We start from the raw sequence: 14,544 nt of genomic DNA, 5'->3' as shown, positions 1-14,544 counted from the left end.
AATAAGTATAATTTCACTACTTATGCAAGTAACAGTACCAGTTCTTTGGTAGTAGTAGTGTAGTACTTCACACAAACATAAGTAGCTAGCATGAGTACTTAGCACAGGTGCTGCTAACTTACATTTAAGACAAACCTTGTTACCACATGCATTTCGACATCATTTGTTCAGATGCTTTTTTTTTGGAGAATTCAGATAGATATATGAGCTTGCTATCGCCTTGGTCAGTCCAATCTTATTAATAAAGTTCCTCAAGTTATTGAGACCATATAGGACAACAGATATGTGCTTGATTCTCTGTTGACCAGTCCAATCATGCAGAATTTAAAAACCTTTGAATTTCTCCCTTGGAGGTGCTACCACTTCAAGTGCATATAAGAGCACTGCTGTAGCACCCACTTCCTAATCCTTGTATAAGCTTCAGTTGGGTATCCAGTCACCTTCAAGATAGTGCTAGTTTTTTTAAACATAGTTCTGTACACGAGCAGGCAACCATATATCAAATACTCGTGAAAGCAACCTAGGCAAACCATACCTAAACTTAAGCAGCACAGCAAGGGAGCAACTTTCCATTGCATTTTGTCGCACCTAGTACTATTCTAAAACTTTGCGATTGTCAATTAGAAAGATAATAACAACAGACCCAGCAAGTTGGTACATTTATATTCAGCCTTCCTTGTAGGTGCATTGTGCAATCCCCTCTCTTGGCTCCCATTAATATTGGCCGCCGACTATCAGGTTTAAACTTTGAAAACCTTTTCCTGCCAAAAATCATCATTGTAATTAAAATAAACCTAACTACTTCCCACGAAAATGTTATTATCAACAATAGATTTTTTGAAAAAAAATATACTATGTTTGTTACTACAACAGCATCAAGACATAGCTTGCATATATAAGATTAAAAACATCCACTTGTCCAATCGTAAGCTTAAATCATTGTCTAAATTGCAAGGCAAGATCCAACAAGGTAACTGCTTGTTATGATATTATAATAAACCTGTGTGCAGCACAATTCGTTGTATTTTACCAAAAATGGACAACTCCTTTGCTGCCACTAAATAATGCTAATACATTTTCATGTAATGTTCAGTGGCCATTACAACCATGCTACTATCCTATCTGTTTTAAATTTCTATAACCTGAATATCATGACAAAACAATCCATATTCCAAAAAAAAAAGAGGTCAATCACTAAACAAAGAAGTGCTTATAATGGAGAAGTAAACTAACCCTTTTGGTATGGCTGCCCTTCGGTTTCTGAATCAAAACTTGGAGATTCTACAGATATGTTGGTTGGAATTTGAGAAAAGAAGGCACCATGGAAGGTAGCAGCTACGAGATGCCGCCTGGTCCAACGAAAACGCGCCTGTATTTGAATCAAAATCGATAGCAACGACATGAAAGATCAAGACTAAAAACTGAATCCTCAGCCCAAAAACCACAAGTTCAGATTGTGAACCTAAATCTTAGAATTCGTACCTTCTCCACTGTCTGTTTTGAGAATGGCACTCTACCACACAAGATATATTTTCATCTGAAGCTGTTGCGATAATGCTCAGATAAATTATTTGTGGCTAGGATGCTAATCCAACTGGTGCTGACAAGGTGCTAAAACTTCATCTGAAGGACCTGAACATTTGCTTTTCATGAAGGCATGAAGCTGTTGCGATAATGATCAGATAAATATGATGAGATAGCAAAAAAAAGTGATAATAACCCCACCTAGTGAAATTCAGATTAGAAGAACAATGAAGTCTCTGAAGGACCTGAACATTTCAAGCGCCTCTCTAAACTTCATCGGAAACATCAAAGAATACGAGTAATCGGAATTGAGCTATACCTTCACTCGGTGGAAACAAAATTAACTGGTTTCTCCAAAAGTAGATCTTAAATCGTTCAAAGAAAATATGCCAGTAGATAGAATGGGAAGCAGGGAGCAGGAAGCAGGAAGCAAAGTGCGGCGGCCGGAGCTCAATGAGGCACTAAGATTGGCGGCATCTTCGGAGGATGGGGCCGGAGCAGGGGAGACAAACAAGAATCAGAGTTTTCCACACACACACACACACTGAGAGAGAGAGAGGGAGTGAGGGAGACAGAGAGAGAGACGAGAGAAAAGGCTCACCGGCGGCGCGGAAGGGGAAGCCTTCCGGGTCGGATAGTAGATCCACCTCGGCGTCCGGGGATGCTGCATCGTCGATTACTGGATTACAGCTCGGTCAGATGAGAAGCGAGTATTGTCGCAGCCGCTTTGCCTCTGGCCGACGTCGGCCTCGGGACCGGCACGGACGCGTGCACGTCCAGCTCCAGCACGGCGTGCAGGGGCGACTCCACCTTGGCCGTGCTCCACAGCACGTGGCCCTCGGCCCTCCACAGCACGCCCGTCCAGCTCACCACGGCGAGCTCCCTCACCAGCTCCGACGTGTCGTCGCGGTCGGCCACCACGAGCGTGCTCCCGTTGTAGGGCCCCGCGGCGAGCAGAAGCGTGACGCTCACCACGAACACCGGGCGGCGCATGGAGCCCGTCATTTAGGTGCCCTGCCCGCGGCCGACGGGCGCGGAGTCGGCGGCGAGGTCCTCGGTCAGGAGGTCGTCCACCGCCACCGTGTTCTCCGGGCCGGGGCCCTTCACCAGCCGCACCGCCGTCTGCCCCGGCCCGCCCGCGATGTCGTGCTGTTGGATTGATCTCCAAGGCTTGGTCAAGGGACCAAGCCCAACTCCCCTAATCACGCCCTGATCGGGGGCACGGATCACCGTCATGGGTAGTGGGCTCGTGGTGTCAGCGTCACATATATAAGAACCCAACCAAGGAAGGTTAGTGCTACCCTCTTGAGCGGGAGCAATCGGTTCGATCCCGAAGGGCGCCGAGCAGCAGGATGGACCCACTACCGTATCTTCCTCGACTCCGGCATCGCCATCCCGACCACGTCGTCAACACCATAGCGAGCCCCTTCGAGCAGGGCGCAAGGAACACCACAGATAACCTACTGGTATGCTCCTAGAAGGTCCTATGTATCTATCAATGGTATCAAGAGCGTGTCTAGGTTGCGGATCTAGTTTGGGGAAGAAGATAGAGAGAAAGGATTCGATCTTGGATCGAAGAAGCACAAAATACCCAAATTCTAACTCTAGCAGACAGCCAGAAGCGGCGGGATTTATCTGCTCACGTCGCCGCTGTCACCACCGCCATCGTCGCTAAAGGTGCATTAGACCTTTAGCAGTAAGTTTTGGTGAATTGAATGATATTATAATTAAAAAAACTAATAATCTTGTTAAGTGTACGAGCAGGAAGTGATTATCATATTATTGGATTATTTGTGATGAAATATATTGAAAGTGTAGATAAAAGTCTCATATGACAAGACTTGTGACTAGGCTATAATTAAAGTGATGTTATTGTCAAGTAACGAGTATTATATGAATTGAGTCACGTGTTTGGTGACAACTATTTACTCTTATATCCAAATGAAACTTGTTGACAAGATCATAGCGCTAAAAGGGAATATCTTTCAAAGAAAATGACAATCTCGAGAACCACATAACATCTTCTGATAATTTGGCAACAGCCAAATTGGATACTAAAGACTGTTGATAAAGAGGCACTCGCTGCTGCCACTGCTACAAAAGTTGAGGTTAAATCAGAACCTGATAACCGGGAGGATGAGAAAACTAGCAAGCATCTAGCGAACAAGAAGCCAACTCTCTTGTACTGAAAGTGATGCAGGAGCCATCTGATCAGTTGGAGCAAGCAGATAAGCAACTCGAGTTCAGCTTCAGCGCCTATACTGCTGCCGTTAACCGCTCACAGCCAACTCGAATGGTTTCCCTGCCTGGCTATCCCGGCATACGTCAGGATAGTAATATCTGACACGGATAAGCACAATGGGCCAGTGAAAATAAGAATCAAACAGTCTTCTTATGGTAATTAGGGGCTTACGTCATAGTAAGAAAACGGGTGATCACCTAGGATGAAAAGTACCGAAAGGCACTAACAAATATGTAAATATGCTCCATTTTCATAAAGCTCATAACCCCGATATTTGCACCAAGCAAGCTCGAGTTTTAGTTAAGCTTTCAAGCTCGAGTTGATATGCAATTACTTAGTTAACTGCGATTTGATTCTCAATTCATCTGTATCTGTATAGCTTGATAAAGATGTAGCAAAACAAAGTAAGGTTGACACCAGATAGTATATCTATGCAGTGGCTGGATAGATGAACAGAACACATCTTGCCAGAGGTAGTGAAGGTTTCCTGGATGTAAGCAGAAACCATTAGTATTCCATTTATGGTTTGCAGGATACCAGCTCAAAGAAACTGGAAACTTTTACAGCTACACAACGACTGATCAAAGGGATCACCAATGCTCAGATCGTGCATATGCCTGATGTGCATGGAATCATTTGAATAGTTATGGCATGAAAAGAGAACTTGAGCATCTTTACAGGCTCTGATCTTCAGCTGCAGTTTGCTACCCTGTTTAGTCAAATATTTCGAATCACAGCTCTGACGGCGGGTTGCCAATTCTATCATTTCTAGCACTCTTGCTTTCAAAAGAAAGAACTTGCTACCCTCCATAGATGGAATACTAATGGTTTCTGCTTACATCCAGGAAACCTTCACTACCTCTGGCAAGATGTGTTCTGTTCATCTATCCAGCCACTGCATAGAAATACTATCTGGTGTCAACCTTACTTTGTTTTGCTACATCTTTATCAAGCTATACAGATATAGATGAATTGAGAATCAAATCGCAGCTCACTAAGTAATTGCATATCAACTCGAGCTTGAAAGCTTAACTAAAACTCGAGCTTGGCGCAAATATCGGGGTTATGAGCTTTATGAAAATGGAGCATATTTATATATTTGTCAGTACCTTTCGGTACTTTTCATCCTAGGTGATCACCCGTTCTCTTAGAGCAGCTCCAATAGTTATGTAAAGAGCTCCCTAAATCCTGATTTAAGGAGATTTTTTTAAAAAAACCACCTCCAGCAGTTATGTAAACAACTTCTTAAATTTACAAAAATCCTAAATTTCTCTAAATCCTTGCTACATGTAGAGACCTTGTAGGGAGCTCCCGAAACACATCTCCCGCCAATTCTCTCCGAAAAATGCTTTCACACCACCTCGTCCAGCTTCGCGCGCCACCACTTCGTTCCACATCTCGCGCACACCCCGTTCCTCTTCCTCCCCTCCTCCAGAACGGCTCCCTGGCCGAAGCGGTCAAGACGGCGCTGCCCCCGGCCGTCCACATCGAATACTTCCGCTGGCCTCCATCTCGCCTCGCTCGCAGGTAAACCATCGCTGCTCGCTTGCTCCTTCTTGGATTCCGCGTCGAATTCCATCGCGGTTGCCGGCGGGTGGAGACGTCGAGCCTTCAAGTTGATCGCTACAGGCACAGGTCACACACGTACATGTACTTGTGACGGCGTGTATCTGCGGCTACGGCGGCAGCGTGTATCTGCGACTGCGGCAGCTAGTACGTAGGTACGTATTTGCGGCACGAGGATAAACAACCCAATGGATTGACAGCCCACATAGAAATTAAATGGATTACCAGCCCATGTAGATTTCAAATTTGATTTACCCCCTAAATATGAGGAACCGTTGGAGACCAACTTTTTTTAACTTCCAATACTAGTTTAGCAACTCTCTAAATATAGATTTAGGGAGCTAAAATTTACATAACTATTGGAGCTGCTCTTACTATGACGTAAGCCCCTAATTACCATAAGAAGACTGTTTGATTCTTATTTTCACTGGCCCATTGTGCTTATCTGCTTGCTGACGTATTACTAATATCTGACACGGGCGACATCCCGGGTCCTGGAACTGCATTTACCGCCAGGAGCAGTTGGTGACCACCATCTAGCCTCGGCATCACTATCGATCGGATGATACTTTAATTTGGCATAGACTAAAAAACTCATCAGAAGAGCATTTATATTCATAAGTCATAACAACCGGCGATGATTTTAGGGTCTTTAATTTCCCGGCGCGGTAGATCCCCTCCAGTCCAGTCCGAGCACCTCGCCGTGCGGCCGTGCCTGATCTTAGGGGATGGAAGGCAACCGGAGCGACGGGGACGTCGATCTGTCCCCGCGGACGGAGGCTCGCCGGAGTTTCGTTCCCCCCCGCGTCACCGCCGTGGCGGGAGGGGAGAGGGAGGCCTTGGAGAACCGTGGACTCGGCGACGACCACGAGAAGACTGATGACGAGGACTCCGAGCACGTACGCTCAAGTCAGAACTCGGATGTTCTTGTTTAGATTTGAGATTCCCCAGAAGCTATCGCCTGCACGGGCGACTTGGTGAGTACTATGAGTTATCGCCTGAAGTACCCTTTCTCAGTGATACACTAATCTAATGATTCCCTTCATCCTAGATATATCTGTAAAAAAGGGATTCCTGGACATCCCTATTTACACATGTATTATATTCTTCTGCTGCGTCTGCTGCAGGTGGAGGATAACTTTTGGAGGTGATTATCTTTTTCGGTTTCACAAATTTGATTTTGTTTTTTTTACCCTACTAGTCCACGCCGAAATTCCGACTTTATAACATGTGGGTTTGTACACACGGACTGTTTATTAGTATAATGTCTCTGTCTTATGTCACTCTGTTTCCAATTTTTTGGGGTCTCATTTTTTTTTTCTTTTTCTTTTTGTTTCTACAGCAGAATGAAGATAACATGTTCCTACCTGCAAAGAAGAAGAATGGGAATGGCAATAACGGTTTTGATGTGGGTACCTTTTACTCGTTTTGACAGTAGTAAAAAATTATCATACGCATGTCACCTAAAATTCGTGTTATAATACTACCACTAACTAAGAAAGGTTGTTTGGTGGGCAAGAACACAGATGCCCCGAGTGTAAATGTTTATTTTTAGTATATACTGACATGCATGATTTCGTTTCTTTTCCCCATGAAAAGTTTCAACTTATCGTTTCATGAATGGTTTACCGACTCAAGTTGAATTTCTGCAGGGCACAGTTGATCTGGTGACTGATCACATCAGGAAGCATTCCTGGTATAATATTTGCCTCCTGCCGGATGAGATGCTCACTGAAATTTTCCTTCGTCTTCCACCTAATGCTAGAGGCATCCTCTGTGCCTCAACTGTCTGCAAATACTGGCACAAGCTCATCACCAGCTATTTATTCATGCGCTGCTTTAGTACATTACATCTACCACCTTTAATTTGTGGACTGATCAGCAGTAGGTGCAATCCAAGGTTAGTGATCCGCATTACCAGCGCGTTGAATCCCAATCAGGTGGCCAAACTTAAAAAAGTCGGTTTTGGTGATTATTTGGATATGAAGATTTGCCACACATTCAGGGAACTTGGGGCTTGGATGCTATGGCACCATGATGCAGAAGAGATGTGCTTTAAATTTGGATATGAAGATGTGCTTTAAAAAGTCGGTTTTGGTGATTATTTTTGGATATGATGACCTTTTTGTCACATGTTGGACTTTGATTTTAGTAGATAAGATCTTTGCTCCTACAACATCTCTCTCTGTCAGCAAAAGATTATTGGAAACTTGCCTCGACGTGAATATTATAATGTCCTACGACTGGGTTGGCTACATCATGGAAGCAGTTAGAAAGAGTGCCAAAAAATTACAGGAGGACAGATCTGCGACCTTTGCAAACGGATCCACTTATTTTCTTGGGGTAAGTATTATGTACTTACCAATCAAGTACATTCTCTACTTTTTATTCGTTTTGTTACCTTTCACATCTGCCGTATATAGAGTTGTATTCAATTACTTTCCCTAAAATACATTTTCTTACATTTCACATCTGCTGTGTATGCAGTTGTATTTACTGGATTGGCTGAAACATCCGGGTCTCACACCTCCTATTGGTGAACCTCGTTTCACTCTTTGGCATGATGAGCAGAGAAAGCTGGTGATGGGCGGTAACTGGGTGGGTGGTGCACCTTTTGCATATCTTACAAGCCTAAAGGTAACTACTAATATTCGATTGCTGGGGCACAGTTTACTACTGAATCCATTCATTTCTGTTCTTTCTATGAAGGTGAGGACAGCCATGGATACATGTTATGCTGAAGATTTTGGGTATTCCGAATGAAACAAAAGGTTTCTGGTCTTTCTTAGTACCTAACAGATGAAGTGATCCAGAATGACGGAAGGAAGTATCAGCTTTGTCATCTGCAGCTGAAATGAAGATCATGCATGGGGCGCTTCTTTTAGTTTGTTCATCTGATGTCAAACCTGCTACCCTTGTCTGTATACTACCTCCGGCTACAAATTCAAGCACTTCTGAGTTTGTACTAAGTTAAACAATTATAGGTTTCACAAAGACCATTAGTATTTATGATACCAAATAAATAACATCTCTACATTCCTTATAAAATATATTTGCATTGGTTTCTTGTTACCATTCTCTATAAACTCAAGTTGAAGTCTATTTGAGTAAGGTACTACCGGCTCCGCTCCACCATAAATGTGGTGCGCCCTGGGGAACGCGAGGCGAAACCTATTTGACAGCGTACTTAACCTACTGTGTTCGTGAACTGGCACATAACTTGCTATGTTCATTGAACTCTATTATATACTGGTGGGGTCGTGGATTTGGATCCAAAACTTTGTATATTTCAATACAATGGTTCAAAAATTGACAGATTTTAGGTCTTTTTTTAATTGTCTTGTTGACACCCTTCGCCAACGGAGGCTAAAGAATGAACTATAAGTCCGGCGACGCCCTCGTTGGCCGGTGGTAGCGCCGAAGCAGACGACGGATCTTGCGCCGGCGACGAAGCAGTTTGCAGCCGCGACCGCGAGAGGCTCGACGGGCAGGGGAGGGGGAGGGATGCAACCAGCAACGTTGGTTTGTCCTGGGCGGGGTGGCGGCTATATGGAGCGGCGCGGCAGCCGGCAGGTGCTCGTGACTCTTGCAATTGGACTCGACCGCGTGCGTTGCGTTCCACGCTGCCAGGATCTGAGTCCGATCCTGCTGCTGGCCCCACGCGCCAGCGGGCAGAGCGGTTGGAGCGCCACATCAGCGTGACCCGATACTGGCCCCACCTGTCAGTGGCTGTGGTACATGCAGCAAGCAACCCGCGCTTGCGCCCTCCACCCGACGCCGAGGCCACCGCCTTGAATTTCCCCGCCGAGCCGCCTGGGCGCCCAAACGTAACCGTCGCAACGAACCTGCTCTGCTCGCTCCTCTCCCACCACACTTCCCCTTCCCCTCGCAGCAGCGCGCAAGGAACCAGGAGAAGCCTCTCGCTCGCCGACCAGATGGCCACCGGATCGGCGGCGGACGCGATGCAGCAGTTCCCCGACGGGGCGCACGTGCGGCTGCGGAGCCGCGTGCACGGCGGGTACCTCCACGCCGACGAGGACGGGGCGGGCGTCTCCCTGCGCTGGCTCCGCCGCCGGTCGGCGAACGCGGCGTGGCGGGTGCAGCGGATCCTGCACGACGGCACCACCTGCGTCCTCCTCCACAGCGCCGCCTACGGCCGGTACCTCGCGGCCTCGCCCGACCCGGCGCCGCCGGGGCACCGCGGCCACCGCGTCGTCCAGGGGGACTACGGCGAGGAGGGCGTGGACCCCGTCCTGTGGAAGCCCGTCGGCTCGGGGCACGCCGGGTACGTCCTCCTGCGCCACGTCTCCTACCGCCTTCTCCGCGCCAACGGCAGGTACCGCCTCTGGCACGCCGGCGTCTCCGTCGACGACTTCGACAACCAGAGCACGATGATGCATTGGAAGGTCGAGTCCATCCCCCCGAGACCCGGGCCGCCGCTCCTCATACCTCCAACTCCGGTGAGCTCGCCGTCCCCACTTAGGCACTACTCGCATTGATTTGGGCGGAGCAGGGTTTCTTGATGTTTCTTGCACTCCGGGGCTAGATGTTTCTTGTTCGAGTGGATTTTACAAGAACTGCCAAACGTGATGATTGCATTCTCTTGGGATCAAATTTATGCCAAGATTGATTACCCACTTCTCTCGTTGAATTTTTGAAATCCTGTAGGTCCAGCTCGTATTGAGCAGCGGAGTTTCTGGGTTCTTCAATCCTGCTCCCCTGCATTTGGTTTGCTTTTCGGAGGAATTCTTGACCAAATTAGTCCTTTTCGCCTTCCCATTTCCTTATCTGAGAACCTACTCAACAATGATTTCTTTAGAATTTCTGCCCGTCATATGTTGATCTGTCAGATTAATGTGTGTTGTATATTCGAACCATTTCAGAACCACTTTTCGTAGTTTTCAGTTCTTGGCCATTTCTTGCCAGATCACAGTTTAGGCTGAATGCCTGTTTCTGAACATTTTGTTCAGAATTGCCTGTTTCTGAACCAAATTAGCCATTCAGTATTGTTCTGAAATCAGAACCAGTGCTGTCTACTTGCTAAGGTTTCCTAAACACGAGTGTTCCATCGTGTAACAGATTAATCGAGAAGGCTTCCGCGGCCTGTTCCTCCTGCACGAGCCCGTGGTGCTGCAGCGAACGATCCGGTACGTGCAGGCGGACCATCAAGGCAACTTCAACCTGAACCCGAACGGCTGGGCCACGTTCCAGTTCCATGGCCGGTCCGTGTTCAACCTGAGATGGGAGGTGGCGACCCATGTGGGCCTTGCGCTCTTCTTCTTCCGCGTCATTGTGTGCGTCCGGGCCGGCCGCTACGGGCAGCCGACCCCGCTGTTCATCGACCTGCCTCGCAACGAGGAGACCTTGGACGTCGTCGCCGTCATTGCCGATACACCAGGTGAGACAGTCTTTGCGTTTTTCAGTGGTCGCATGGTGACAGATGTTCAGTAGATCGTACTGATGAGGTAGAAACCGTAGCTTGGATAGTGTGAAGCATCGCTGACAGTAATTCTGAAGTTCTGAATTTGCTGTGTAAGGAGATCAGTAAATGGTTGCTGCATGTAGTGTTCTTTTTCTAGGTTTTTTAATTATCCAAGCGCGTCAAGGTGTTCTTATTTAAATTTATTTTGCTGTACTTAGTTTGGTTTGGACAATCTGAAAATGCTGTAGGTAAGCAGGTTGAATGAAAATAATACATGCCTATTGGTTCTGCTGTCTTTCTGACAGATTATTAGAAATGCAATGCTGAAAAAGTTAATCCCCCATGACATGTTGTCTAACTGCCTCATTGTCTTATCTGTGTCCCCTTTGTGAATTTCAGCCGCTGAGGCATTGAGGTACCCAAATGTTGATGCACACTGGAGGTAGATGATGGCAGGACTCCTGACAACCACCTCGCAATTCATCTCTTCAGAATTCCAATGTAGCACTGAGTCTAATTCAACATGAGAATCGGCTGTCAATTTTTGGTAGTTAGGTTTGATCCTTCCTCCTAACAGGAAGCAGTTTGTACTGATCTTTCAGTTTCACAACTCACAAACTGCTGATCAATTTTGCAGTGGCATTAGTAGTAGTCACAAGCTTCATCTCTATCGCCTGATAGCAAGGATGGATGTTGATTTCTGTACCTGCCCTTTTGGTAGATTTCAGTAAATGTAAGTTGAAAGTCTAGAACTGAAAAATCTTGGTTACACCATTTGTCCACTGGAACTCTGCCTCTGTGCAAAGCTTTGGCAAGTCTCAGGTTTTAGTTATGAACTGAAATATTACATCATTTGTATGCTGATTGCTGAAACTCTTCGCGCAACTGTCAACTCGCCGCTTCTTCACATATTTTCAGCAAATGAACGGAACACTACCACAACAGGTGATCTAGACAGTACACATTTTCAGAAGTACAATGTTCGTTTTTCTTTTCAGATAAGTCGTACAATACACAATGTAGTTGTACACAGAATTGCACCACAAATTCACATGTACTGAGCAAACAAAGTTTCAGAAACCGGGTTTGCTTTTCGTGGGCACCCTTTACTGGGCATGCACAATCAATCTCCAACTGCTGCATGTTCCGGACTTTTAGATCCATTATTTGAAGACCAAACCATATTTTTTTAAACGTTCTCTCTTCTCTGCACCAATGAAAACCATCGATATTTGCAATACGATATCCTTTCCTTGCTTCAACCGAGTAGGCAACAAATGGTAGAGTGACTTGCATACTGTCTGACGCCCATGCCTGAATCTGTGGAATCCGATCGAACGTCACAAGGTGGTAGCAGATCTGCGGTGCCTGTTTCAACAACGTGATCAGCATTTTTGAAAATCTGTGGTCTTCCGGGTGACGAACCGATGAAGGCACCGGGCTTCAGCGTTCAGACTTGGCCACTGGACATGTGACTTTGGATTAAAACGTGTGTATAACTTTTAATTAATCCATGGAGCACAACAGGGCGTTTGGTCTAGTGGTATGATTCTCGCTTTGGGTGCGAGAGGTCGCGAGTTCGATTCTCGCAACGCCCCTTATAATTTATCTTTTTTGCCCTTCTGCTGCTCCGTTGTGGCAAAATTTCAGTTTACCACTAGCCAAAGGCCAAAGCCACCAACCGAAGTCTGTGCCACCGCCGCCGCTGCGATGGAAACCGCCGCGCCGCCGCGCGTCCAGGCCCTCGCCGAGACCGGCGTGTCCCGCCTCCCGGCGCAGTACATCCAGCCGCCCGAGCACCGCCCGGCCCACCCGTCGTCCTCCCCCGTTCCCGCCGCGCTCTCCATCCCGGTCGTCGACCTCTCGTCCCCCAACGCGGCCGACGCCGTCCGCGCCGCGTGCGCGGACTGGGGCGCCTTCCACGTGGTCGGGCACGGCGTGCCGGGGGAGCTCCTCGACGCGGTGCGCGGAGCTGGGCTCGCCTTCTTCCGCGCGCCCATGGAGGACAAGCTCCGGTTCGCGTGCGACCCGGCCAGGGGCGCCGCCGCGGAAGGATACGGCAGCCGCATGCTCGCCAACGACGACTCCGTGCTCGACTGGCGCGACTACTTCGACCACCACACGCTCCCGGAGTCCCGCCGTGATCCCGCCCACTGGCCCGATTTCGTCCCCGGATACAGGTAATTGGCCTGTTCAACAATAGGAAAAATCCTCTCTATCTGTTCAGCTCTGGATGAGTCATGATTTGGTAAGTGTACAGTTCTGTTCGTACAGGAATGAGAAGGTAGAGTTTATAAGCATAAGAGATGTAGGAATTTTTGTTCAGATGTGCTGACAAGTAGAAAGTGGGCAATCAAGCATTGAACTCTCTGCATCAGTAATTCACTCTGAGATTCAGATCATGGCACAACCCAGGGGCCAGGGGAATGAAACTTAGCTAACCTCAGATAATGTGTAGCTATGTGATTTGAACTTTTATCCCAAAATGAGGCCACTTCAACTTGACACTCTGTTGCTGTACTGGCTTCTTTGATAGCATTGTGCTGTCTGTTTAGTATGTTTTTACGTGTTGTAGTTAAGCGTCCTATTTTCATCCCTGTCAGCACATTACACCAGATATCTTTTTTTTCCTGAGACACAGAAGCTAATGCACGTAAGCATTTGCAGGGATACTATTGTGAAATACAGCAATAGCATGAAAGATCTTGCTCAAAGATTGCTGCGTATCATCTCTGGAAATCTGAATCTGCCACCATCTTATATAGAAGAGGTGGTTGGAGAAGTTTATCAGAATATCACCATTAGCTATTATTCTCCTTGTCCACAACCAGATCTTGCTCTTGGATTGCAATCTCATTCTGATATGGGTGCAATAACGCTTCTGATACAAGATGATGTGGGTGGCCTCGAGGTATTGAAGGATGGAATGTGGATACCTGTGGCTCCTTTGCCTGATGGTATCCTTGTCATTTTGGCTGACCAGACAGAGGTACTGTACATAAACATGTTTTATCATCAGTATTAATCTACCATTTTTTCCTGATCCATGGCTGATGTTCCGCACTCTTCATGGGGCCCTGTTGTGGTGTGTTATGGCTTAAGTGTTGTATGAATAATATTTTTTTTATTTGAGATTTGGTTCCTTTAGGATTAAACCATGTTATTTGTGTTTTTACCCTTCTCCAGATCATCACCAATGGAAGATACAAGAGCTCTGTTCATCGAGCTGTTGTCAATGCTGAACGTGCACGCTTGTCCGTGGCGACATTCTATGACCCATCAAAGTCAAGGAAAATATGCACTGCCCCACAGCTTGTGAGCAAGGATGAGCCACAAAAGTATCGGGATGTAATCTATGGTGACTATGTCTCATCTTGGTATAGCAAAGGTCCAGAGGGCAAGCGCAACATTGACGCCCTCCTGATTCAGCCGTAGAGTTAGAGGTGCCTGGTTCTTTGAAAAAAAATAGTTAGAGGCGCCTAAAAACATGATACAACATACAAGCCGTTCGGGTGTGTCCCAATACATGTCCAACAAAGCAGTTACCAATCTTGATCAATAAAGATAGGGAATACAACTTGTATGATGTATATGGTGCAATAAAGTACTTTATCATTGCCAATATTTGTTAATACTTTCATCTCACTGGTTGAAAGAGTAAACAAGACTGAATCTTGACATCTTCATTTTTCTTTCACATAATTAATCTTTCTTAATTTTGTGTTTTTTTTGGCTTAGTTGCTAAAAAGCTTGGTATTGGTGTCGTGGAAATACCTGATCGTGCTACTAA

General features: G+C 46.5%; 2 protein-coding genes, 1 long non-coding RNA gene, 1 other non-coding gene and 1 pseudogene across 6 annotated transcripts; 4 read left to right on the top strand and 1 right to left on the bottom strand.

Moving 5' to 3' along the window:
• Positions 1–547: 547 nt before the first annotated feature.
• LOC112888404 lies at positions 548–3,195 on the bottom strand (annotated as a pseudogene).
• Positions 3,196–5,747: 2,552 nt separating this feature from the next.
• Positions 5,748–8,363, top strand: LOC112889746. 3 transcript variants are annotated; one of them, XR_003228177.1, is made up of 6 exons: positions 5,748–6,309; positions 6,384–6,479; positions 6,678–6,740; positions 6,985–7,675; positions 7,820–7,969; positions 8,042–8,363. It is a non-coding gene; the product is annotated as an uncharacterized LOC112889746 (long non-coding RNA). The 3 variants fall into 3 exon arrangements; XR_003228175.1 differs by having other exon boundaries at positions 6,675–6,740; XR_003228176.1 differs by lacking the exon at positions 6,384–6,479 and having other exon boundaries at positions 6,675–6,740.
• Positions 8,364–9,267: 904 nt separating this feature from the next.
• On the top strand, positions 9,268–10,783 carry LOC112890623. Its single transcript, XM_025957478.1, has 3 exons — positions 9,268–9,792; positions 10,001–10,060; positions 10,412–10,783. The coding sequence occupies exons 1-3, from the start codon at positions 9,268–9,270 to the stop codon at positions 10,781–10,783; spliced, it is 957 nt and encodes a 318-aa protein (XP_025813263.1).
• Positions 10,784–12,280: 1,497 nt separating this feature from the next.
• TRNAP-UGG lies at positions 12,281–12,352 on the top strand. Its single transcript has one exon. It is a non-coding gene; the product is annotated as a tRNA-Pro (tRNA).
• Positions 12,353–12,382: 30 nt separating this feature from the next.
• Positions 12,383–14,386, top strand: LOC112890876 (probable 2-oxoglutarate-dependent dioxygenase ANS). Its single transcript, XM_025957746.1, has 3 exons — positions 12,383–12,934; positions 13,422–13,743; positions 13,941–14,386. The coding sequence occupies exons 1-3, from the start codon at positions 12,465–12,467 to the stop codon at positions 14,187–14,189; spliced, it is 1,041 nt and encodes a 346-aa protein (XP_025813531.1). The 5' UTR covers positions 12,383–12,464; the 3' UTR covers positions 14,190–14,386.
• The last annotated feature ends 158 nt before the right edge of the window (positions 14,387–14,544 follow it).

Source organism: Panicum hallii, chromosome 4 (genome assembly GCF_002211085.1).
Source record: "Panicum hallii strain FIL2 chromosome 4, PHallii_v3.1, whole genome shotgun sequence".
Classification (NCBI taxonomy): Eukaryota; Viridiplantae; Streptophyta; class Magnoliopsida; order Poales; family Poaceae; genus Panicum; species Panicum hallii.
Note: the sequence above shows the minus strand (reverse complement) of the source record. Positions and strands in the feature narration are given on the sequence as shown.

Excerpts from the sequence above, each read along its gene's own strand:
- LOC112890876 (XM_025957746.1), top strand. The coding sequence starts at position 12,465 with ATGGAAACCGCCGCGCCGCCGCGCGTCCAGGCCCTCGCCGAGACCGGC. Across the intron at positions 12,935-13,421 it reads GATTTCGTCCCCGGATACAG|GGATACTATTGTGAAATACA; the intron begins GTAATTGGCCTG and ends AAGCATTTGCAG. Across the intron at positions 13,744-13,940 it reads TTTTGGCTGACCAGACAGAG|ATCATCACCAATGGAAGATA; the intron begins GTACTGTACATA and ends ACCCTTCTCCAG.
- LOC112890623 (XM_025957478.1), top strand. The coding sequence starts at position 9,268 with ATGGCCACCGGATCGGCGGCGGACGCGATGCAGCAGTTCCCCGACGGG. Across the intron at positions 9,793-10,000 it reads TCCTCATACCTCCAACTCCG|GTCCAGCTCGTATTGAGCAG; the intron begins GTGAGCTCGCCG and ends GAAATCCTGTAG. Across the intron at positions 10,061-10,411 it reads ATCCTGCTCCCCTGCATTTG|ATTAATCGAGAAGGCTTCCG; the intron begins GTTTGCTTTTCG and ends ATCGTGTAACAG.